The following is a 27093-nucleotide window of genomic DNA, read 5'->3' on the forward strand; positions in this document are numbered from 1 at the left end:
CACTACAATATGTATGGTTCCCCCAATACGAATACCGGTACCGTACTCTTTGTGCACGAAAGCGTATTTCACGCACCTGTACAAATTCCACCTCGATTAACGTTAATTAAAGACTTTCATGTAGATATTTCCGCAGTTCGCGTCCGGGCCTGGCATTTACACATAACAATAGTCTCCATATATGTCCCATCGCACCATAATTCCCAACGTATCACGCCAGTCAATTTACAAGAACTTGTGAACGCCTTACCGAGCCCCATCATCCTTATGGGTGATTTCAACGCCCACTCACCCTTATGGGGGGGGGGAGGGGACAAAGAAGATCGCCTCGGGACCGCAGTACGAACCTGGATTCAACAACAAGATTTTATAGTATATAATGACAACACGCCCACGCACTACCCGAGAAATGGCAATCGGCCATCCAGCATCGATCTCACCATTTCCTCCCAGGAATTATTTACTCACTTTTACTGGTATAAAGATCCTGACCTTCGGGGCAGTGATCATAACCCAATCTTTCTGCTCAATACTCAGAGCCTCCCGCATACTCCAGTACCACAACGTAACAAAGTTCCGGTGAAAAGATGGCGGACAGCCACAATTAAGTGGGATTTATTCGCATCAACTTTCGAGTCTCAATATCACCACGACGATGATTTTTCCGAATCCAAAATATCTTATGCGCAACTTATCACCTCGCTAACTACCACTCTAGATATCTGTGGGCAGCGCCAATCATTCATCAAACGCGAAACATATCCCGATATTCGATGGTGGAACAGCACTTGCGCACAAATAAAAAAATTGAAAAAATTCCGGTGGAAAAATTACGGTCGGGCCCCAACACAAGACAAGTGGATCGAGCTCAAAAGATTACAAGCACAAGCACAAAAAACATATTTGAAAGCGAAACGGGAAGCGTGGAAACGTTTCTGTCAATCACTCGATCGCCGTGAAACCATTGGAACAATTTGGCGAAAATTTAACAACTTTCGCAAACCTCACATAGTCAAACAAAACAATCTCACACGAGAGTGGGAAGCGGAATTCATGGATATAATTACACCACCTTTCGTGACCTCGCGACCTATTTCTCGCACACCCCCCGATGACAACTTCACACCAGAATTTCCCGCAGTAACAATTTCGGAACTACGATCCCTCCTTCAATCAGTTAAAAATACTGCTCCTGGCTACGATGGAATTACATACGAAATACTTCGTAATATACCCGACTTTGGCCTGGAAATCATAGCCAACATATACAACAATATATACCGCGGCAAACAGGTCCCGGTGGACTGGACAAAACATCTCGTCATTCCCATTCCCAAACCCAACAAACCCAAGAATGAAGCTAAATCTTATAGACCAATTGTCCTTATACCAGTCCTAGCGAAATTATTCGAGAAAACCCTACATTCCAGAATTACTTGGAACTTAGAGAAAAGAAAATACTTTCGCCCTACTCAAATGGGCTTTAGGCTGGGATTGGGCAGCCAAGACGGTATCACAACACTAACAGTGGCCGTACAGAATAGTCAGGTAACACGCGATTACTGTTTCGGTATTTTTCTAGATATTGAAAAAGCATACGACTCCGTACCCATAGATCTCCTCTGCACACACATCGCCCAACTTCATATCCACCCCAATCTCGCACACATTGTATGGCAATTATATCATGCGCGCAATTCAGTCTATTGGTTTCAGGACAGACTGGCTGGCCCCCGACTACAAAGTCACGGGTTACCGCAGGGATCCGCACTCAGCCCATTACTTTTTAATATTTACACGCAACGATTAGACACACCGATGCTAGGGCAATTCCAAATCCTTCAATTTGCCGATGATTTTTGCTTTTATTTAACCACTCCCGATGCCACACAGGGCTTACTGGCCACTCAACACCTCCTTAGTAACTTAGACAATAAATTTCGCAACTTGGGTTTGACAATTTCTCGTACCAAATCTCATATCATCCTATTTAACTTACGACATCGATCTTGTTATCCAAACACCATAACACAGATCGGGGACATACCAATCGTAGAAACCGGCACATATTTGGGGGTCCGGTTTGATCGAAAATTAAATTGGCACGTACATATCAACTACCTTGCACAAAAAGGACGCCAAATCAATAACATTTTAAGATGTCTTGCTACTACTCGCTGGGGGAGTCACCCCTATGTGATGCTTTTATTCTACAAACATTGTTTTCGGTCGCTCTTTGATTACGCAGCGGCCGCATACGGCGGGGCACACGTCAAGCAGCTACAACGATTGGATACCTTGCAACGTCAATCGTTACGAATTTGTCTCGGCACAATGAAATCAAGTCCCAACATTAGCGTCTATCTGGAAAGCCACGAAGTTTCACTCATGCACCGACGTCAATCGCTTACCACCCAATTCTTATTAAAAACATGGGAAAATCACGTGCACCCATTCAACAAGGCATTTGCAATACAGCGACAATGGGAAACCGCTCAGGTTCTCACAGCAGACGATCCTTCATATTACTTCCTGCATTGCTATGACATAGACCGGGAGGCCTATCACAAATCGTTTACATTCACACAACCCTTGCTATACCAGCTGTCAGGCCCACCAGTCACACCCCCGGAAATTCATTATATAGATAGAGGACCACATCATTCCTATCGGGAACGATGGCCCACGGCGAATTTTATTTACACCGATGGATCCAAGAGCGGCAATGAAGTGGGCTGCGCTTACTATGCAGTGGAGACGGATGACGTCCATCAATATCGATTGCCATCCGACACGTCCATATTTTCGGCGGAAAGTTATGCCATATTTCGCGCCTTGATTTACGCCCACACCCAGGGATACCCACACACTCTTATTCTGACGGACGCACTCAGCGTCCTCCAAACCCTAGCACGTACGGGAGCAGCGTCTTACCGAATGACTGTCTTCATTTTCTTAATACTACAACAAGTCTCAAAAATCTGTTCCCAGGGCCGCAGGTAGTGTTGCCCACGGGACGAGACGGGACAGGCTTTTAAAAATTCGAGACGAGACGAGATTGATCATGTGTCCCTTTGACAAACGAATATTTTCGAGACGAGACAGCATTTCACAGCATTTCCACGAGACGAGACAGGCCAAAGTGTCGTCTCGTGGGCAACACTAGCCGCAGGGTGACGTTTACATTTATCAAAGGACATAGCGACCTAAACGTCCTCCAAGATCGAGTAGACGCCTACGCGAAAAGGGCTCGAGAGGCAGAGCAAGTAATACAACTGCGATTGCCATACACCGACCTACTCCCACGCGTACGAAAAAAAATCCAATCAAATTGGGATGCTTGGTCTGTTCAAGAACTAGCCCAAACCACCACCTACAAAGGGGTAGCACAACTCGGCACCAGGAACCCCTGGTTCCGTTCTCTGAACTTGCCCAGAGAAGTAATAACACTTGCACTTCGCCTACGCACAGGCCATGTACAAACACGACAACACCTGGCGAGATTACAGTTAGCACCCAATCCTTCGTGCGGCTGCGGCGCCGATATCCAAACTATCAATCATATCTTTTTCCAGTGCCCGTTACGCGAGCAAGCACGAACCACACTTTATCAGTGCCTGGCTAGAATAGGAACACCATTCCCTTTGTCCATTTCGACTTTACTACACAACCCCAGTCCTGCAGTCCTGTGGTTTCTATACGGATTCCTCCGTAAACACAACACCAGGTTGTAAACACACATTTATTGATCAACATTGCCTACCCTGAAGGCCGAGTGAACATCGAAAAGCAAGCAGACCTCCGGAGCGTGTCCGCCGGGAGCGGATGGATAAGGATCTTGGAATAAGCAGATGAGGGACTTGGAACAGATCTCTTAGTGCGGGTTGTCAGACATGGTCTGTCCAACCCTTCAGTACCGTTGTCCAAGATCGCCCCAGTTCAGGTGATAAGGGACATAACCAAGAAGAAGAAGGTGTGCCGTTTTATAGCTGTCGATGGCCGTGAGCTGTCCCGAGAATTCTAGGGATTTTGGGCGTTTTAGACTAATTTTCGTAGTTGTCTGCAAACACTGATTTTAATCACAATGGGTGCTCGTAGCAGATATTGTGAGAAGTGTGTCTACGGAAGTTTCTATTTCGCTGTAGTGGAAGAGTGCATTCAGAATGAACTCGTGATACTTGGAAATACTTTCACAAAATGTTTGTGTGGAAAATTAAACCATGAATAATAAGCCAAAACTTACATATTGGCTAAAATTTGTCATTATGGCGGAGCTGCTGAGTGTTGTTGATGCAAAATTATGTGATGTTTTTGAGTGTGTGTTGTTGTTGACGTTATTGTGTCATGTGCATGGTGCATATCGTTTTTCTTCGACTAATGGTTCTAAACCATTCTTTTACCCAAATGAGACAAAGCTTTCAAAGGAAATAAAGTCCGGCATATTGGGAAATGTGAAAACAAGTTTGCCGGTTGAAGTAATGCAAACAAGTCAAATGTTGAACGTCGCCAAAATAATTTCTTCCAGCCTTCGTGAAGCTAGCAACAATGAATTAGGAGTGACAGTAATGCAGGTAATTGAGTACAAAGTACTTTTGAAGATTGCTGTTAGTTTCACGTGTTAGAATGTATCACTGTGAAGTGATCGTCCGTACTTACCATTTGAATGCTTTTATTCTTTTTTTTTTCCTCATCATATTCCCACAGTTTTGTACAAGGGCTATCCCATGCCAATTGAACAAAAAAAGGGGGAGGGGGGTTTGTAACCCATGATCTCAGATTTGATGAAACTGCACATTTAATCCTTCCATGGTGGTGAGAAACCACATTTTTTTGCCCAACTCGTCTGGTTTCATTTTTATAGCCCGCCAGACTTTCGGAGATTCCTAATTTCGTCCGTTCCCAGGGCCTCCCAAGTGTGAGCTACACTGTCTTTGAAAAACAATTCTATCTCCCTTATAAATTATTCAATCTTTTTTTTAAATTTCACAACAAGGTTTACCAAACAATAAGGATTTCAGAAAAATAATATTACAGCATGTCACATTCATATTTTAGTACATCAATAAATTAATGAAATGATACTATCAGATTTTTTTGTGCTGCAAACAAGGTTTACTTAAATTTGAATTTTCATTGAAAGAGAAAGGTGCAACACAACACAAGTATTTTTAAAATGAACTTTGATACATGATCTAACTTATTAAGAAATAAAGTTAATGGCTTTTTTCATTCCTTCTGAAAATATGACAATTCTGATTTTGGTAAAAATCTAGTATTCCCCGGACACATAACTTTTTCGTTTTGTTAATTTTTGACATTTGTACTTGCCTATCTGCTTCGTGGAACATTCTTTAATGTGTATTCACATTTTTTTAATCAAAGTTGCAATTTTTCACGTTACGAGTTCTTCTTTCTCATAGTCTTTTTGCTTGCCTACATAATCGCACGTCGTGCTTGTGTTTTGTCGATTTTCATTCGTTATGCAGTGTTTCAACCTTCAGAACCCAAGAAATACCCATGAACAAAGCTCATCTGATCTATTTTTTTTTAAAAAAAACCTTTTCGCATTGTTTTACGAAGAAAATTTTAATGTTTCGTGGCGTTATCCGTGAATGGTTTTTGGGGCTCTCCGTCCCGGAATTCGGTGGGAAATTTAAACTAAAAAATTATTTTTGTTACATATTTTTCAGTCCAAATTTTCCACAGATTCCGGGCTCCGCCCCTGGGGTAATTGACCTACCGCAGCCCCGCCTCTGCTCCGGCTACCCGGCTTTCTCTATAGAGTCCCTGTTAAGGCATGTTAGAAATTGGCCGGAGTCACCTGCCCCCAAATGAGCCCCAAACTTTTAAATTTGAAGAAATCCGTTTCCAGGATACGGAAACCTTACCTGAATTTCACCACACATCCACGACACGTCATGTTTCTAACTTTCGTTGCAAACACAGACAGTTCGAAACACTGAACACTGGATACCCAATGAACGTGAACAAAACACAATCACGATGCGTGATGATGTACGAAGGTGTATGCGCCAAATGCTATTGTCCATCGGAGAATTAATTTTCAACAAAGAACATGAATTTCAGCTATAAAACATTCCCACATCACACAAAACACTTCCAGATGTTAGACAATGCTACAGGAACTTATTACCGTAAGTAGTTTCTTCGGTAAAAATGAAGAAATCTGTCCGGGGAATATCAGATTAGTACCCTGATTTTTTAAAAAAATGGCTACCGAATTTTATATTTTTCAAAATATTAAGACTCTTCAAAATATCATTGAAGCAAATTTTTAGAGCATAAAATCTTAAATAATGTTTTCATGTAGTTGAGGCAAGGAAAGGGGGCTGTTACCCCTTCACTGGAAAGTTAATGTGGCCCAAGTTCCTTTTGTTTTATTGCAATTTCATCATGCTACGAATGCAATTTTTACATGGTTCGATTTTGATGTACGTTTGTTAACACATACTGCGGAGTTTTAGCGATTACTTTAGGTTTGGTTCTCTTGGCATTAAAAAAAGTCCCTAAATGCATTCAATGCATTCTACTAATGTTCCCATTTATTTCTACATACATTCCCATGCTTCTACGATATTTACTGTCGCTTGCCGACAAAGAATATCTTGTCCATGAGATGTGCATAAGGTAATTTTCAAGTTTTTTTTTTTCAACATAAATAACTTTTTTCGAGTCCAAACATTGCTCATTACTTTAAGGAAGGTTCAAATTTCATGTGACAATGATTTCCAAAATTCTACGATAATTAGTCTTTGTGCTAGGAGAAATCATAAAACAATCGGAACCGTTACCGCACACTAGCAGCTGAAGTAGGAAACATAACCAATCAGAAGCGACCTCTAGGTAATGAGTGCAGTTGTAATAGCAGCCGCGTGAGATGTAAACAATGTATCACTTCACATTTTTAAAAGCTGATAATTTTTCAACTGAGGGGAATAACGTTTTGTGTTAAACGTTATTAGGTACAAAACAATGGCGCTGCTTAAATACATACTTTACAATGTTTACTGTACATGTATGAAAGAATACTTTAGTTGTTTCAAATGTGAACACTGTGCATTCAACATAGATGGTGTAACTCGATGTTCCTTTCATGCTGTATATGTTATACATTGTAATTGCAAAAGCTAGCCGAAAAGTTACATGAAATTCTTGCATTGTGTGTAAAGTACTATCTGCTATAACATTTTTGGAAGCTTTTACATAGCATTTATGCTAGGAAAAATGATAAAGGAAGTGCTTTCGTCTACAGCTGGCCTTAATGATTGGGGCGAATATTTCGTTTGTTGAGTGAAGATTCTACAAATTATTATTGTTTTAAATAAATAGTTCGTATGTCTAAATTTCCCACTGAGAAACTGTTATTTTACTTTCACAACAGGCGCAAATACTATTTTATTTTGAAGTAAACTAAACACTGAACAGCCACGTATGTACTCTCTGGTTTGTTGGCTGGCTGTAACAAATAGACTGTGCTGTGGGTAGCTTCGCCGTAAATTAATCTGCTAGTGTTGTAATCATATATAAGTTATGAATTGTAATTAGTTCTTCATGGACTTCAAAGTAAATTTTGCAATAACTATTTTAGGAGCAAAGAAGTATCAATGAAATATAAATATAATATGTTAACTTAATGTTAATGTAAACACCACAATTTTTGCACTTCGAATGTTGTGAAGTTTGTGTAATTTAATTGACTAGTTGGTATTGGAGTATATATGTATTTCAAAACTAGAATGTTTCATTAGAATATACAACTTCTATTGTAATATAGGGCAGGGCATGAAATTTCAAGTTTGAAGTCAGTCGCCAGTCTAAAATCTTTGGGCGCCACTATTTTATATTGATAAATAATAAAAATATGAGCAATTATTAAAAATAACATACCTTAGGAATTAATGTTTGTTGTGCGCTGTCGTTCTTACCACTTATCAATCGCAGCTGCTGGGTCAAACTCTGACAAGGGGTGTCCATTTACAGAAACTCAGAGCAAATGATCTAGTGTCTCAGTCTTCAGACAGTTCCTGTAAGTAGTCTCTCACATGATGCTGTGCTCACTGGTAGAACAGCACAAAATGTCAAAATCTGGAGCAAATTGGAGAATCTTGCTGAACAGAATCTTCTCCAGCGTCTGATTCAAAGTCAGAGAAGGAAACAAAAGTTTGTATTCTGCCCACTCTGCTAATAGAACATCCAGGTAACAGTTTCATAGATCGGAGACACTTTAAATCTGATATTTTGTGTTTCGCATGGTTTGTACTGTGTATTGCGGGACATAGTTCAAGGTGCCATTATGCTTTTTACACGAAAACGATCACAATTTTTCACATTCTGAGTGCTTTTTTTTATTCCTTTCTTCGCTTCCATAACACACATTATGGCAGGCACATCTTGACTCACGTTGTGGGTATGCAGTGTTTCAACTTTCACCGAATGATACCTACTATCTTGTTCGTCACCTGCGGAAATTATACATTATGCATGGGTAGCTGATGTATAGCCCGGGTAGCTGACGGATAGGCCCACGAACCATACACGGATAGCCCCACAAACCATTCATGGATAGCCCCACAAACCATTTCCAATAAGGTTAGGTTAGGTTTGGTTACGTTAGGCAAGCATAGTAAAAAAAATAGGGGGTTGAAACACTGACAGGGGCTTACGTCATCAAACGTACGCAGCATCTGGTTGTCGTAGGGCAGGCAAATGAAAGCAATGGCAATTGTGCGTCGATGATATATTGCTCTTGAAAAATACATGATTTCCTGGTCAAATATATTCCATGATGAAAGAAAATACATCGATGGACATTGAAAACCTTGGAGAAACTCATTTCCGTAAGTAGTTTCTTGTGTAAAATTGAAGAAATGTGTCTCCAACGTATGAAACTGTTACCGAACATCCATTTTCTCATTATAAAGGCCCGGGTTCAAGTACATGTAGAGCTTCTTTATTTCTTCTATCCCAAACTGAAGAATATTTTCTTTGGGAGGCCAACCCAAGGTGTCGAAACATGCAGAGATGCAATCACATCTGTTGATATAGATTGCAATCTTTCTGTGATGTACACCTTCGCATTGTTAATTAAGTTTCCTCTAACATTCTGAAACTCTTGTTCTCCATTTTGAATGTTTGTGAGCTGCACATCCCTGATCTACCCTGAAATGGATACATGGTCCGAGAAATCTTGTTCGCTTGGTCCAACATTAGATTCCAGGTCAGCCAAAACTGAAATACAGTGTTCAATTCTTATTTTCAGAGATGAAATCAAAAGATTCTTATTTTGTAGTGCCAAACTTAAAGGGTTCAATTTCCTGTAGAAATCCAAAAGGAAGTACAGAAGCTTAACAAATTTAAATTGCTTCAAGCTTTAGCTTTAGCGCGATCATTGTCTTTTCCATGGGCCACCTGTTCAAGATAGGTCACAACAGCTTTCCATGATTGCAACAGAGCTCTTACAGCACTTTCCTTGCTGACTAACCACCCAATAGTGTGGATATCACTCAGTTTTAGAATTTCGTCTCCAATAACTTCTGCCATTTCTCGAGAGGTGAAGTCTTTTAGCAGAGCCATGATGAAACTTAAAAATATTCCTAATCACGGAATCAAATGCTCTAAGATATTCAACTTCACCACACGCATCTCACATAGCTAACTGCAAACGGTGTGCAAGGCAGTGAATATTTTATCATTTTATTACAAATAGCTTTCATTTGCACCATCAGTACCCTAGCCTACAATGTAACACTTGTTTCTGTATTTATTTGAACGTATTGCCTTATCTAAATAATCAGTTACGGCAGTGAAGTAACCAGCAGAAGTAGAGTTCGGGAGCTCTGTTACTCCTAAAATGTCCTCTTTGATGTGACCATCATTTGCATCCACGTATCGAACATACACATTTGCATGCTCGACTGATGATCTATCTGTGGATCCATCAATCAGAAGGCTGATGTATGTGCTTTTCTTTATTTTCTCCACTAGATCTAACTTCAAAGTTTCAGCTATGAAATGAATATATTCTCTGCATTACTTTTCATTGCCATACTTAGGTAGAACACTCGCACTTAATTTTCCTGCCTAACACAACAGATCTACAATATCTTTAAATGGTTTCTCATGTTTAGCTACAAAGTATGCTACATTAAATAAATTTGTAAGATGAGAAAACATCTGGTGATCCATTTTTTTAATGCATTTTGCCATCTGTGTTTCTGTCGGGCATTCTTTTGCCTTTGCACTGACATTTTTACTATGGACTTTACTCTGACTATGCTTTAAAAATGACTCCTTTTTAAAAGGTACAGAAAACCCATTGCCCCATTTTTTATCAACGTTACTGGTAGGCACCTGTTTACAATATTTGAAAGATGCGAGATTTGTTGCCTCGTCATGCAACAGCCACTCAAAATGGTTTAACCACTCTTTATTAAATTTCCTTTTAACTGGAAATGACACTGAATCGCTATCACATTTCCTTTTACCACTTTAGCACAGCTGGGAGATGAGGTAAGCTGAACACTGCTACTAGCTGATTTTGATACATCACCCGTAACGAAAAAGGATCATATGTTTGTTTGCTTCTTCTCCATAGCAGTAATTGAACTAAATAAAACCACTTCACTCACAAGCAACTACCACCGAACCAAAAAGAATGAGGTAAACGGAACGAACGTTACTACCACGTCAACTAACGCTCCGGAGTGCATTTATCGCATTCTTTGGTCAACATAGACTGGATGGTGAAACGCGCGAGAGCAGTTCACAATGGTGAGAACGGAGTTTTTTCCGGTCACAAGCAAGGAGCCACGGTTGGGCCATGGTCTGCTCCACTCTACCCCTCAAGTCCACGCGGTGCACGATGCATATTCTGTTCACCACATCTTCGCGACCTTACCTCACCCCTCTTCCTGCCAAAATGTCAACGTGTATCACAGTCGAATCATTGCCACATCTTTTCGTGCTTCTTGGGGGTCAGCAGCCAGCCCTCCTCTGGCTATGGTCACTGCATCGCCCAGCGGCATGTTGGGGGAGGAATGAAGACAGGCCTGTAGCGAGCAGTACGAGAGGAGGCAAAAAAAGAGGGTGCCATAGAATGTTTTTTTAATGGCAGCAAAAGCAAAGTCAGGTTATGCGATGGAGATATTTACAATTAGGAGATGTATATTCTAGTTACACACTGTTAAAATGTTGTTTCCCAAATTAGTAGTAATGTAGGTATTGTTATTTCAATTTTATGATTTGTAAAGAATTACGACTGAAGCTGCTGGTCCCTTGAGAAAAATCCTGAGGTCACCCTTGGACCCATGCTCGTCCCAGAGGAAATAAATATCAATGTATAAAGTATGTATTTCACACACCATACACACAATCTTCTTCAAATCACAGAACTTTGCATTTTAGAGCAGTGCAGGCTGGCACTGGAACAAGATTACTTTAAATTGGCGCATTCATTTTTTTAAAGGGATAGTATTGTTTTTGTTTTAAAAAATGTGCCCTGCCCTGCGGAATAATTTACTTAACATCCTTTTGGAAAAAAAAAAGCACCTGCAAAAGGCGGAAGTCCATGATAATAAACAATTAAAGAATGTCGCTACGCTACATTCTCTTTCACTTAGCTTTATAATAAACACAAGTACGTTAAAATAATAATGTATTTTAAAAATTATTCTTAAATATATTTATATATTTCATATCATCACCGCACATCCACATCATCACGGTTGAATAAAAATGACAGAAACGTTTATTAACGTCACCCAAGAACAAAGACTATTAAAAGTCTACTGAACAGAAATAAAATTATTAATTATATTATACACTGTGAAAAAGAAATTCACAGATGTTACTTCTTTAAAATGTGTCAGTCATAAATATATTTCTTCCACAGCATGTAGTCCGTTCCATAAAAGTACGCTAATGCAAGAAAAACCTGTAAGTTACATTGGGTTAAACATTTTCATTAAAGGCTTCTGTTTATAATAATAATACGTGATGATTATATAAATTGCAACTGATCACATAGTGAGCAAGAAAATAGCGCCAGTTTCGAACATGGCGACTTCCATGCATGCAGGAAGGTCTCCGTGCTCTCAGAGTTTCTTTTGGTAACATGCCGTTCAAAAAGTGGTGAGGAGCAGGTTGTTCTTAACATTTATGTGAGGTGGTATCCAGGGAAAGCAGTGAAGTTAGTACCCAAATGTAGTTGTGTGTCTGCTGCATCTTGTGGTTTTGGTGTGATGAAAGAAAGGAAAATAACCGGTCAAGTTGTGTCCCGCAAAGAAACACGTTGTTGCTCGCATAAACAAGTACACAGATTTTGAGATAAGCGCAATATGGCGCAAGGTGCATTCTTTTCAATCAAAGAGCTGTCCACTGTGGGGCAGATATTGGCAGATGTTAATAATGACGATCTCCCAAATGTTAGCAGTCAACGTTGCACATTGAGTTGATTTTAGGGAAGCAAATTTGACAGACGGCATTCATTCACAGGGATGTTAATATTGTCTATCAGTGAATATGCTTCCAGTACAAAAAGGAACAGCTGAATCAAGGTAAGAAAATACATTACTTGCATGAGACGTGGGAATGTGCTTATTGCGTCTTGTTTTCCAGTGCACGAGAAATGGAAAGAAATATAAACAATCTCTTTTTATTCCTCGGCTTATCTTTGTTTAGCTTCCGCTAAAACTGGCAACATATTTGTTGCACAAAGGAGAAAACAATACTTTGCATGTCAACAATGTTGGGTAATAATTTGGTGGAAGGGTTCAGCAACATAACCAAAAGGCTTCAATGTACTGAAACAATTCTCAATCTCTTGTAAATTTTGCTTTGACGCAGTCTGTCATACTGAGAGAGGAGGGGGAAGGGTGATCTGTTAACCCATTGTCAGATAAATGGAACTTCAATGTGTAGATCTATCAGCTAAAATAGGAATATATATTTTTCATCTTACATAAAATGAAAGGTCGGGTGAAGTGAAAGTGAACAGCATATGATGGCCCCGCCATTCACGAACAGCTGACGCGGAGTGATACTTGACTCGAAGTGAGACGGTTTGTTTACAGAGGGTCGTAAGGTTCGTGATTCCGACTTTACAGATTTCGATGTTTTATGTAATATGAATTTGGTTCCAGTGCACAGAAAACACAAATAGCCGAGGTATTTGAGCCCAAAGTATGGCCCACATATGTAAAAACCTGCCTTCTCGGGAATACTTTTTGCCGCTTTTTATTAGTAAGAACTGTTTATTCCAGGCTTGGCCCAGGTGGGTCAAGCCCAGTTTTCCCCACTTTTTTTCAGAAAATGTTGTAAATTATTGCTTTAAATACTTGTGAGGTTCTAAGATTGTCAAAAATTTTAGAAAACCTGTAAAGAAAGTTTTAGCAGAGCTTATAATATTCAAAATAATTAATGTAGTACAGGTCACAGTGGGCTTTTTCAGGCTATTTTTCTCAAATCATGTTAGAAATTGACATTTAACAGAAAAAAAACATAGGCCCAAGTTTTATTTTATTTGTTTGCGATTTCATCATGTTACGTATGCATTTTTTACGTGGTTCGATTTCGATTTACACATACTGCAGAGTTCTATCGATTACTTACTATGTGTTTCCTTGACACTGGTTTTTCACTTCCATATACTTCTATATAATTGTTGCTGCCAAAATGTTCAAAGATTTTGTGTTCAATACATGCTTTTGTAGTTAGCTTAGGAGGGTCAGGTTTAGTTATCCTAGCACATGTTTGTTTTAGAAGAAAGATTCTTCTGGAATATTCTCCAGAGTAAACAAGCTTGCAGGTTCGTGAGCCCAGATATATTATAATTAGGCTCCATTGTTTTAAGTTCTTTTCATTCTACTCCAATAATGCATTTTATAGTGCCTATAAATGCCTATTTGAAGGGTTAGTGCCTATTTTGCTAAATTGTGCCTAAAATGCCTATTCTGCAATTTTTGCTTACTTCACCTTTTTTATGCATCTTTGCCTTTCCCTACATTCACCAGATTTGAGAGTCGCAAGGGATGTCAGATCTTTGTAAATACCAAATGTCCCTAAATCAGTGTACAGCACCTTGAATAACGTAGTGTGGAAAACGGCACAGTTCTGCACGCTCTGGCTGGTTCCACTCGAAAATGATCCGCTAGAGGCGCTGGTGTTGAACCCAGTGCTTGGTATTCGTATGCTTATAATGGAAGTAAATGGAGTTTTCGCTGAAACGTCTGATTCTTTTACATGAAGCACTTCTATGAATGTGATAATTGCTATGATATTTGGTACAGTGACAGTAACATTCTAGACAGTGACCACGTCCTGTTATCATCATACTTTCGTTAATAATACGGGAGAAAAAATACGCGTGGAATGCTCTTGGCAACTAAATGTTTGTGTATGAATTAGGTTCATTATTATTATCATCATCATTTCTTTTAAAGATATACACACTGAAGCATTTGTATTTTGGATATTTACTGTCTCTTTTCTTCCGCTTTAAACTCATCACGGCAATGATGATAACGATGATTTCATGAAACGACAGGGGGAAACCCACAAAACTTTCTTAGTGCCATCGAAATGAGTGTAAGGAAACTTTCAAACCAATGGGACAAGCGACATGGGATGTTCACACTGTCACTAGTGACACACACTTCCAGACTATAAAATAGCATTCATTGCACATGAGGGTCCAAATAGCAAACGACACGTTCATATGGCGTATTCGCGTGCTACTTGTTACTTCGGTCGGAAAGCTCCTTAAAGGAAGAGTGCTGAGACCGAATCGACGTGCTACAGGGGGAGTTCCCAACTAAGTGACAAGCGACATGGTGCCTTCAGTCTATTGGCAAGCGTTCGCTGCTAATTGTGCGAACAACAGATAGGCGACACGACAAACCGCACATTACAACAACAGATCTTTGCGACACGATAAGCCACATGTGTCGTGTTGTCGCTTGTGCGTCGCTCAAACTGGGCCATTTCCTCAATAGCTTGCAACATGTTGCCGTGGTTTGTTGTTCGCGCATGCGCGATGCAATGAGTGTCTTTCTTTAGGGAGATTGCGCACCAAAGCAACAAGGGGCATGCGACACTTATCGCTTGAGGATTGCACTACCGAACGCTGGCTATGCCGCTATGATGTGAAATGTTGCTCGTGATTGGCTCGTTTCCAAGCAACATGTGTCGCTTCAGTGTGAAAGTTGCCTAGGACCGAATGACCCATGTCGCTTTGGTGTGAAATCCTCGTATCATTTGTTGCGTGTCGCTTTGGTGTAAAATCTCCTTGAGGAAACGGTGCAGTCAGAGCTTGTGTCCCTATGGTTCGAAAGGCTGCATTGATTGCGGACTGCTCGTTTCCAAGCGACACTCGTGGTTTGTTGCCTCGGTATGAAATATCTCTCAGGATACTATTTATATTCTAATAACATAGAAAACTCTAGTACACAATCCAACCCCTGACGTCCGGAATCACTTTGCGATGTTTCTTCTTGTGTTACGCATGCTATTTATTTATTAATTTTATTTTACTTTTCTTTCCAAATTAATGTCATTTCGTGACTGCAAATCACTCCACAATTATATAACTGTTTCCATCAATTCACGTACCGTCTTTCAAGACAAACAAATCTACATAATATATTCCAAAAACTAACAAAGCTGCATTACTTTCATAAGAAAATTAGCACCGACATTGATCGCACTGCCATCTGTGTTTCTCATCCGTCTGGGGAACTAGTTTCTTGGGTCGTTTTCCACACTACGTTATTCAAGGCGCTGTAATCAGGGTAAGCAAACTGGACAACAAGTTGGTGACTCATGCTTGGACAAAACGACAGCAACCCAACCCTTCTTTTTTCCAGCTGAAAGCTTGTAGGAGTCAATAAGTACTCATTTGTTTTGTTGTTTGTGAAAGGAAGTAGAGACTTATCTGTTGAGATATTGTCTTCATGTGTTTAAAATGCCAAAGCACAAGACGTGCAGATGTGTATTAATTAAAAATTGGATTGCTGCAGAAGCTTGTTTTACCACAGACGGAAAATTTGATTTTTGTTCTTTATCTTTGGTTTTGTTCCACTTTTGGTTAATTACGACGATTGGTATGAGCCATGATATGATGCAATTTATGGAGGAACACTCACAAAGAAAACCCATACCCAGGTTGGGATTCAAACCTGGTACCCTTGATGTTGTAGCCATACTGTGCTAACCACTCCACTGCTGATGTCGGCCCCTACTGACAGAAAAGTAATTTTCTGTCAAGCTTGTGTTAATTTACTTTACAAATAAATATTTTATCTCATATGTTCCATGCTGATTAATGCTCCTGTTTAAGAACCGTGTTGGTCTAGTCGGTACGACATCCTGGTTTGATTCCCAGGCTGGAATTTTTCCATCTTTGTCCCTGCATAAAGTTGCTCCGGGGTTCACTCATCATCAAATCAATGGGTACATAGGCAACACTGGCAAGGGGGGGGGGGGTTAAAGGCAGCTGGAGCATGGTGCTGATCACATTAGAGATCAAGAATGTGTGGGGTCCTACTACCCCCACATCCCCTAAAAGTGCCTTCATGGCATGATGCTATATGCTCGGTGAACTTTACATTTTACCTTATCCCACGTGTACATATAGTATATAGCTTTATGCAATGGCTTTGTTCAAAACTAATGTGTGGTGACGTGATTTCCAGCTCCTCTGAAAATGTTTTTCTACCTCTAACGTTATTTGAAAACAAGGATAAATGGTGAACAATGCACACTGTGACAAGTCCTCCCAATGCTGCAGCTAGAGTTAATCGTGCAATTGTAGAGTTGCAATATTATCAGGTCCAAAGCAACGGAAAAAATCAACCCAGCGATAAACTCCCTCCCCCTCCCCAACTGCCTCTTCCTGACCTGACAATGAGCAACAAAGTTGCTTACACACTAAATCTGTTACGTGGCCTACAGCTCCCCGCTTATTATTTACATTTAATTCTCTGAAGTATTCAAATAATATGTGTTCCGCAAAATTACATTGTTTTCAAATTTTCATTAATTATCTTGAAACACAGCACCATTGAACATTCTAGCCTTCTTAAGCCCGAAGGTTTATGGCTGCAGCAAAACAGGCCTTCCATCTGTCCCTATCCTGAGCAAGATCTATCCACTCTTTTCCATCCCTACCAATTTCCTTTATGTCCATCTCAACATTATCCCTCCATCTTCATATTTGCCTTCCTACTGGTCTCTTACCATCAGCCTTCCCAACAAGAATCCTATAAACTCCTCCCACTCGTGCCACATGGCCTATCAGGGCCTCCCCAATCCCGTTGTGGTAACGTTGTTGCCTTGTAATGAAGAGTTCCCAGGTTCAATACCCGGTAAAGCACATAGTGGTTCAGATCCCACTTTAAACTTAGGCCCAGTCCCGATTAGCTTTACTGTACATAAAGTGGACTTAAAACACCAAATCAATCAATCAAACCACATGGCCTACCCACCTAAGTCTTCTTGATATAATCATTCTCATAATATCTGGATATGACTACAAATGATGTAGTTCTAAATTATGTAACCTTCTCCACTACCTTTCTCCTCCACAGAGTGGGGAATAAGTGCCGGATACTAGCACCAAACTTTGGGGGTTGACATATCAAAGACTATAAATCGGAAGGGAGACAACCTTAGAAATGATTACGTCACTTGCAGTGATGTCATCAAAATGGCCGCCCAGCAGATTCTTTGAAGTTGAATATCTCTTAAACTTAGATTACCTCAGTTCTGAATAGAACAATGCTAAGTTATGTGAAAAACGTTGTGTAGTGGCCTTGTGTTGCATACAGAGAAGTACACTAAGTCAAACGATGCTATTTATTCTAAAATTTAATGCCTTACGCAGATTAACAGCTCACATATTGGTGCAAAAATACAGGGACCGGCAGAAAGAGCTGACTGTTTTGAAATGTGTATGTAAATAAAACAATTAATGTAATGCAAGGTTTAGTAATCAAAATTGCTACAAAAATAATTGTCATTTACAGTGCTTACATTAATTTTTCTTTGTTTTGAAAATTGTATAGGATAAATGATGACCATTCCTTACACATTTATGTAGCTTTGCCCTCATTTGGAATTGCCACTATTTCGTTGAGATCACTAATTATTGTTCTTTTTCTTCCTCTTTCCACTTTTGTCTCATAGCATCGGGGTTGCCTCTATCCACTCCTTCCAGCTCTCCTGTTCCTTTGCCATCCTCTTCAATTATCTTATTCCTTTTCCTTTCTTTTGTCCTATTTCTTCTATTCCTTTTTTGAGTGTCTTCCGGGGTCTACCTCTTGTTCTCCTTCCCTCTGTTCTAGCTCCCATAAATTGTTTTGCTTTTCTATCTTCGTCCATTCTTACCACATGTCCGAACCATTTTAATTGTCTTTGTGTCAGTTTTTCTTCTATTGGCTTCTGATTTAATTCTTCTCTGATTCTTTCATTACATACTCTACCTCTTCTCGTCTTACCAACTATTCTATGGAAGCATTTCATCTCAACTGTCGTTATTTGTCTTACTTCTTTTCCTCTTACTGGCCAGCTTTCACTTCCGTATAGTACAATTGGCTACACTACTGACTTATACACTTGTATATAGTTGGTAGTATGCATTATTAGATTTCCTTACTCTATTCATCACTTCCTCTTCTATTCTTCCTGTCTGGTTTATGATTGTTCCCAGGTACTTGTATCTTTCTGTCTGCTCCAGCCATTCCATCGCATATTATACGTATTCTTTCTATTATCTCTTCTGTTCTTCCTATTTGCATCACTTTACTCTTATTTGCATTTACAGTCATTCTTTTAGCCTTTAGCACTTCTGCCCATTCTGTAACCGCCTCTTGTAGCTTGTTCTCTGTATCTGCTATTAGTATTGTGTCATCTGCAGATACTAATGCTTGGCAATGTATTGGTCTCATATTACAATTACCACTTTTGTTCTTGCTGTTCTTCTTTTGCATATCTTTAGAGTTCATCCATAAATACTATAAAGAGTAGCGGGCTCAAACTATCTCCCTGTTTCACTCCTTTCTCCATCTTAAATGTGTCTGACATCTTTCCATCCAATCTTACTATTCCTTCTACCCTTTTATATGTAGATTTTATTACTCGAATGAGTTTTCCTGGAACTTTTTTTTTCTCTAATATTGCCAATATTTCTTCTCTGTGTACAGAGTCAAAAGCTGCCTTTAGATCTGAAAATGCTAAGTTCATCTTTTTCCTTTTTCTAAGTATTTATCACATATTGTTCGGATGGAATATATGTGATCTTGTGTTTGTCTCCCAAAACGAAGAGCAGCCTGTTCTTCTTCCATATCCTTTTCTATATCTTTTCTTAGCCTTACTTCCAATATTCTTGAGTACACCTTAAGTGCCACGGTGGATAAACGTATTGCACGATAGTTCTCACAGTTGGTTAAGTGTCTCTTCTTGCACAGTGTATTCTTTTCCCATTCTACTGGTAATTTTTCTTCTCTCCAGATCTGATACAGTTTATTCATTGCCTCCGAGAGTGTATTTCCTCCATATTTTACATATTCTGGAGCTATTTCATCTATTCCTGCTGCCTTTCCATTTCTTATTCTTTTCACTGCTTCATATATTTCTCCTATTTCAATTTCCTTTACTAGCTCTGCTATCTCATTCTCATAATCTTTCTTATCCTCCTCTTGTATTCTTCTACTCCTTCCTGTTTTTTGCGTATTATGTTTTCCAATCCTCCCATCTGCTGTTCCTTGCCTTCTTCCTTTTCATATTGACTTTCCTGCGATGCCAAGGGTCCCGGGTTCAAATCCCGGTCGGGCTTGGTTGTTTGTGAATGTCCATTCATCAATTTCATCATTTCATCACTCATCCCCATCTTCGCAAATTAGCCAAGAGGCACAAAACGCGAAGTGAAATAAACTAAATCAAATCAAATCATATCAAATTGACTTTCGAAGTATTCTTTCCATGTTTGCAACACATTTTCAATTCACGTTTCCAGAATATTTGCTTTGTTTCTTTACACTTTTTACTCTTCTTCCACCTTTTCCTCTTGTTCCTTTTATTATGCACCAAAATCCTTTCTTTCTCTTTGTATTGTGATTCCACTTCTTCTCCAAATCTTTCCTATGTTTTCCGCTTTGCTTCTCTCACTAGTCTTTTAGCTGTGTTTCTTTTTTTCTAAATCTAATTGGTCTTCATCTCTTCTTGTATTGATATATTTCTTCCATGCTTTTTTCTTCTCCTGTACTGCCTTTTTCTCCTCCTCATTCCAACATCTGGTTCTTTTCCTTCCTGTATGTACTATTTTCTTCCCACATACCTCTCTTCTGCTGACATGAGTATTATTTCTTTGATTTTTTGCCACACATCCTCTATATCTTCATCTTCAAATGTTTCTTGGTTTAGTTGTTCTCCTACTTTATTCTGATATTCTTGTTTTTTCTCTTTTTTCTTCAACTCTTCTCTTTTATTTTGTAATAGATCTTCTTATTTTCCTTCTTCATCCCTGTGTAAAACCATGTTTCTGCTACCAGCAGCCTGTGCTCGGTTCCAAGTTCTTCTCCTCTTATTAAATTTATGTCTCGGATGTGTTGTCTTATTTGTAGTGGGTATATTATATAATCGATGATGCTTTAGGCATTTCTTTCTTCGACTTCAAACGTTACTTGATGTATTGTTTTATGTTTGTAGAAGGAGTTTCCTATCAGCATTGCATTCTCTATGCACAAATCTATGATTCTCTGTCCATTTCCGTTTTTAATAATTTCTCTTCCATACTTTCCTAGTGTTCCGAATCCACTCAAGTGATCATTTCCCACTCTTCCATTTAAGTCACCCATAATTATAACTTTTCTTCTTCCTCTTTCTGCTTTTTGCTTTTTTGATTGTAATTCTGTGTAGAATTCTTCCTTGTCTCGCACATTAGCATCTTCGGTTGGTGCATATACTTGAATCAGTGTATTCTTTTCTTCTAAGTATGTCTAGAGTTATTATTCTTGAGTTTACTGGATCCCAGCTGATGACTCTTCTGTCTATTTCTTCTGTTACTATCATTCCTACTCCCTCTTTTGCTCTCTTTCCAACTGGTACTCCCGAATATCTCAATACATTTCCTCCTTCAAGCATTTTTTCCCCATTTCCTTTCTTCTTTACTTTGCTTATTCCAAGTATTTTTATTTTGTATCTTTCCATTTCCTTGATTACTTGTAGTTCTTTACCATTTCATGTTTTGATATTCCAGGTTCCGATTCTAGTTTTCTTATTATTGTGTTGTCTTTTTTGTGAGATCTGTCCGGGGTTTCCCAGGCATTCATTTCTTCCCTGATTTATATTCTACTCCTATATAAGTGATTAGTCCTCTTGGTTTTTAGTCCTTTCAGCCTCAAGGCCATGGCTGGTTTTCTGTCGGGGTTTTCTCCCTTAGTCTTCTGAGGATCCCTCCTTTGCCACTATACAGTGATTTTCCCAATTTTATCTATTTGGGAATGTAGTGCCCCTTCCGCCATTTGCACCATACCGAAGGACTCCTTCTCCGCCGCATCTGCCATTAGGATCTGACAATGTGAGATTATTTCCTCGGGCCTACCTCAAATATAAAGTGTATGTTGAAAGACCTCACACAATTGATGATCTCAAGTTAGCTATTCACAACGAAATAGCGGCAATTCTGAATGAAATGCTCATGAGGGCAATTTCCAACTTAAAGGCAAGGCTACATGAATGTGTAAGGAATGGAGGTTTATCATTTATCAGACACAATTTTCAAAACAAAGAAAAATTAATGTAAGCACTGTAAATGGCAATTATTTTTGTAGCAATTTTGATTATTAAACATTGCATTATGTTAATTGTTTTATTTATATACACATTTCAAAATCATCAGCTTTTTCTGCCAGTCCCTGTATATGTACATAGAAAAGCTTAACCAGGTTGTGTTATCCTAGCCTTTTTGCAAATGAATATTTGATTCAAACTATTGTCAATTGTTTGTGAAACATTTGTGCGCAATCAGCCAAGACCATCTTGAGGTTCAGGCCACAGCGCTCAGTAAAGACGTCATCATCTGGAGGCGATCGTCTTAACGTGTAAACTCCTTGTCGTAATTTTAACGTAGATAATTAAGGTATATTTATTTCTTTTATGAAGTTAAATTTTGACATTTACCCTCCCGACGAATATAGTTAGAAGAAAAAATTATAATATTGAATATTTACACCAAAATTTTCATTCAGGAAGTCACTATGGCCACCACAAAAATTCCTACGATAGCACAAAGAAAGAGTTAAAAACCGTTAGAGACTTCCTGGCAGAAAAATTTAAACATTGTATATCTTTGAAAAATACTTGTATTATCGGGAATATTGGTCAGCTACAATAAAACTCGTAACCGCTTTTCTATGAACTTTTGTATGTAAAATCAATTGATTAAATAAAACAAAAAACATGTTAGGTTGACCGTAAACTTTCCAAGTTACCTAATCAATTAAATTGTCTTTAAGTTTACCCAAAATTAATCAACCAATTAATGCAGATATTCTGTGTAGCTATACAATCTCAATACAAATCCTTAATTTCTATATTCTTGCAGCAAAAGCGAAAGAAATTGGTACAAGGGCAATGTTACATTTCTGTGATAAAGACTAAACCTAAATCATTTGTCACATTGTAATTTCGATCCTATTAACTTTATTGAACGAAAGATAATAAACAAATTGAATCTTTTCATTGTCGTTAGTAAGATCTGTGACAATAACTTAAGAGTTTCATTGAAGAAAAAAAGCATATTAATATTTCCATTTTAACGTTCACTTGGGGAAATAAACATTTGGAATATTTCCTTACACTGTTTTTTACATTTGTTAAAAAAAATCGTGAAGAATGTTAATAAATTATGAAACAATAAACATTATCACTGATTTAATAATCAAAGTTACGAACATTGAAGCTTCACAAAGACAAAAAATAAAAAGCAGTTCATATGAAACAGTTTTAAAAATTTAATACATTTGTAGTTCATATTAACATAGCTAGGTAACAAAATGCTTCTTGGATAGTTTTGCACACGAATATTTCATCGAAGTTCTTGTTACACATCGTAACTTTGTATTTGAATGTACAACATATCTTCCATTAGCCTCCGATTAGCATAAAGAAGCATAAAGCGGGATAAAATAAGAATAAATGTACTTTTCCCCGTTGTATAGCTTCCTTTCATTAAGCAAATTTTGAAACTGAAAATTTGTGTAAATAATATGAATAATTTATCGAATGCTTGCATAAAATTTACACTAACAAATTGCTTTGGTAGACGTAATATTAACCAACGTTTGTAATTCAGGGTAAATTATTTGATATTTCTAAAAAAATGTTGACATGTCCACATTTACGAGTATATTTGATGCCTATTCCGGACACATAAAATGTTTACATCATGAACTATTACTCTTATTTATTTTTTAGTATAAAACATTTGTTACTTAACTTGTATCTTTTCGTAGTGACTGAATCACATGGAATTCCACTAAAAATTTCTCATTTTTTACAACATCTTGAAGAAATGTGAACGTTACTCTTACCTTTTTCATTGTAATTGCCTCTGCAATTGAGTACACAGAACTTATACACCATACCTCTTCCACATTTAAGCATATTTACACGTCATGTAAACTCGATTACAGTTCTTAAATTTTCATTACAATTCCATATTCACTAAAAAGGTCCAACATTGATTCCAAAGAAGCAAATCAAACATGGCGGCTATCTCGCCTCCAGTTGATGACGCTTAGTCACGTGACCGGAGCAAGCCATGAGGCTTTCAGATTGAGAAGGTAATGAATCAGCACGATGGGTAACACAAGTTCAATTCTTCAGAAAAAATAAAAATATTTGGAACATCCTTTATTTTGTGTTAAAAGGGTGGAAATTGTTTTTCATCACTTGTGAACAATTGGGCATGAAACTGGAATATTTGTTGAAATTGGCACAATCGTTAGCACAGTCTCTTTGTGTGAGACTTAGGGAGAATTCACACCAAAGAGACATACGGCATGCTGCAAGACACATGTGTCGCTTGCAAGTGAACACTCAGTAATCAATTGAACCTTTCGAACCAAAAAGACACGATAAGTTACATGTGTCTCATTTCGCTTGTGTGTCACTCGGACTGTGCCGTTTTCTCAATACATTTTTTCAGATTACTAATAGACTGATTAATGCAATAATATCGGTATCATCATGCAAACTGAGCAAAGAAACAAGTGTCGCTTGCCATGTGTCATGTGCAGCTTGAGTCTTCGGTGTGAAACACTCCTGTCGCTTGTCTCTTCAGTGTGAATTCTCCCTTACTTTAACTGATGATTCCCCAGAAATTTGAATTTTGATCAAAGTACTGTTAATAGTTTGAGAACTGTTAGCACACTTTTATGCATAAACTGTAATGCTAATACAGTCTACCCAGTGGCATGTTCATAGAATTTTTGAAAGTTAGGGTTACATATGCATATTTAGTAGTCAACCCTCATTTTACCATATTTTTCTACCTTTGATGTTCTTGTGTTAGGAATTCTGAGCCAAAGGGGGAGTTATGAGCCCCAACCACCCACAGTTTCTTACTTGGACACGCCCTCAGTATAACTGTGCACAGTGATGTCACAAGTCTGAAATAATTGGGAGGCTACAGATTTCGGAGTGAAATTCTCACAAGGGGGGGGGGGGCTAACTAATACCAGCTAAGTAGTAATTACTTAATACTTAACTATGGTATAATTTTACCAGAATGGCATATTTTAGTCAGATCCAAAAATAAATTACCGAGGTCTTACATTTGGTCCCATCATATGCAAAAGTACTTTTTGGCATGAATCTTCTATGTAAAATAAAATGCAATTGTTTACTTTTCCTAAGCCATTGTTGAGTGGAATAACATTGCAGTGTTATTTTGTTTGTAGGGCTTTTCTGCCTGAACAAATTGTTCGAATAGTTTTGGGATGCCCTCTGATTTTGAACGATAAATAGACAGATTTTTGTGTATTAAATGTGTATTATTAGTGTATTAGAATTTTGCTGTTACTGAATGTGAATTTCACACTGAACATATGTTTAAAAAGTAAAAAATTTACTTTACATTTTCTACTTTCAAGCATACGACTATTTTGCGGAATTTACTTTTCCTTCGTGCCAGGGAACTATTTGACACTCAGATTGATACTTAAATTTTGTCAGAATTTTTTTGTGTATTTTACATACATTATGCTTTTAAACGAGTAAAATATACTGATTGTAGCCGCTTGTGTGTCATAACTAGAGTTGGAAGTGGTCGGGAAAAAAATTGCTTTTTTGTGAAAAAAACTAGGCTTTTTTCACAAAAGTGAAAATATAGGAGTTGCAGGCAGTATTTTTCCTGTTCCATGGTTTTCGTTTATCTCCCTACTGTAAAATAGGCACTCATTTCTAAATATAAGATACAATTTACAATATGAAATTCTTAGCTAGACATAAACATTTTTTTTAAAAAAGCTGGCTTTCTTGAATGGGCGATTCTTTCCTAGCGTTATCATCATATTTTGGTAGGCTTATTAGATATATTGGTAATGGTTCCGATTGTTTTATGATTCTTTTCCAATTCTCCTAGGAGGAAGACTAACTATCATAGCATTTTGGCAATCATTATCACACGAAATTTGAATCTTCCTTAAAGTAATGAGCACTGTTTGGATTTTGAAAAAATATATATATTTATGTTGAAAGAAACAACTTAAAAATTACCTTATGCAAGGATGCACACTTCTCATGGACAATGTACTTTTCCGTTGACAAAGCGACTGTAAGTATCGTAGACTAGTGGGAATTAATGTAGAAGTAAATCGGAATATTAGTAGAATGCATTTAGGGACTTTATTTTAATGATAAGAGAACCAAACCTGGCCTGCCTAACAACTAAGAAAGCATATATTGAACAAAATCTTAAGTAATCGCTATATGTGTTAAGAGAAGTAAATCAAAATCGAACCATGTTAAAATTGCATTCGTAGCATGATGAAATCGCAATAAAACAAAAGGAACTTGGGCAAATATATCTATGTAGTATAAACATATTCACATAACTAGAGTAGTTTTTTATGTGTTTTTAATAGAATAGTATGATATGATTTTCAATGTTTGAATTTGTTATATAAGCACGTACATGACGCAGAAAAGAAAATACTGCTCTACCTTTTGAAAATCTAGTATCAAATCTCTTTACATTAAATTTTGTGTTCAGTAAAATATATTTGTATTATGGCTTTCCATTACATCATGTATAATTTGGTTAAATGGCCGCTAAACCTGGTCACGGAGCAACTAGTGATGTATTTTGACTGCTTGTTACAGTGGTTCTCAACCTTTGTGAGACCACAGACCAATAAATTTATTTCTTACAAGTCAATGCCCTGAACCCAAAAACTTCACTCATAAATACTTTTCTGATCTTTAAAGTTAATATGAAAATTAATATGCAGCCTCGATTAATATTAATATATCAACTATGGTATAATCATAGTTCAATTGCGTATTGACTTGCTGTCAAATATAAAATTATATTTAAATTGGTTGTCAACCCCTGGGTGCAACGGACCTTTTATCAGGTCTGGCTGTTGAAAAACACTGGCACTAAAACTGAAGCAGAAGGAAATAAGACTGGCCACAAATACCCCCCCCCCAAATAGTAATAATCATAATCTATTTAAGAAATCTGGAGTGGACCTACAGTTCGAAATGAGATCCAAAATCCAAAGAACTCTTGCCTCCACTGAGGATTGAACCTCAGACCCCTTCTTATTACAAGGCAACAGCATTACTTTATTCCCCTCCAGAGGCCCATTCATGATTATGGAAGGAACCTTCTATAAAAAAGCCGGCCTTTCTCCAACAACAGTAGTTCTACTTGCAATTTGTTTTCTGATTTACAGGCTAAATTAAATCTTAATCTCTGATGAAGTAGCGAGCAATCTTGTTAAGTATAGAGAACATTCAGACAGAAGCAACACATGACGGGGGGGGGGGGGGGTGTCACAGAAGTGACAA

General features: G+C 38.1%; 1 protein-coding gene across 2 annotated transcripts in view; it reads left to right on the forward strand.

The window, feature by feature from the left end:
• The first annotated feature begins 3913 nt into the window (after positions 1–3913).
• The window catches only part of LOC145984110 (VWFA and cache domain-containing protein 1), a 211140-nt gene continuing 187960 nt past the window's right edge, over positions 3914–27093 (forward strand). The window contains exon 1 of one of the 2 annotated variants that reach the window (XM_083117535.1): positions 3914–4571. In XM_083117535.1, the coding sequence (XP_082973661.1) occupies positions 4221–4571 (351 nt within the window). In that variant the 5' untranslated portion in view covers positions 3914–4220. Of the gene's footprint in view, positions 4572–25816; positions 25853–27093 lie in introns of those variants that run through there. The other variant, XM_083117536.1, reaches the window with a different exon arrangement.

This window comes from Lepisma saccharinum, chromosome 2, assembly GCF_977018435.1.
Source record: "Lepisma saccharinum chromosome 2, izLepSacc3.1, whole genome shotgun sequence".
NCBI classification, from domain to species: domain Eukaryota; kingdom Metazoa; phylum Arthropoda; class Insecta; order Zygentoma; family Lepismatidae; genus Lepisma; species Lepisma saccharinum.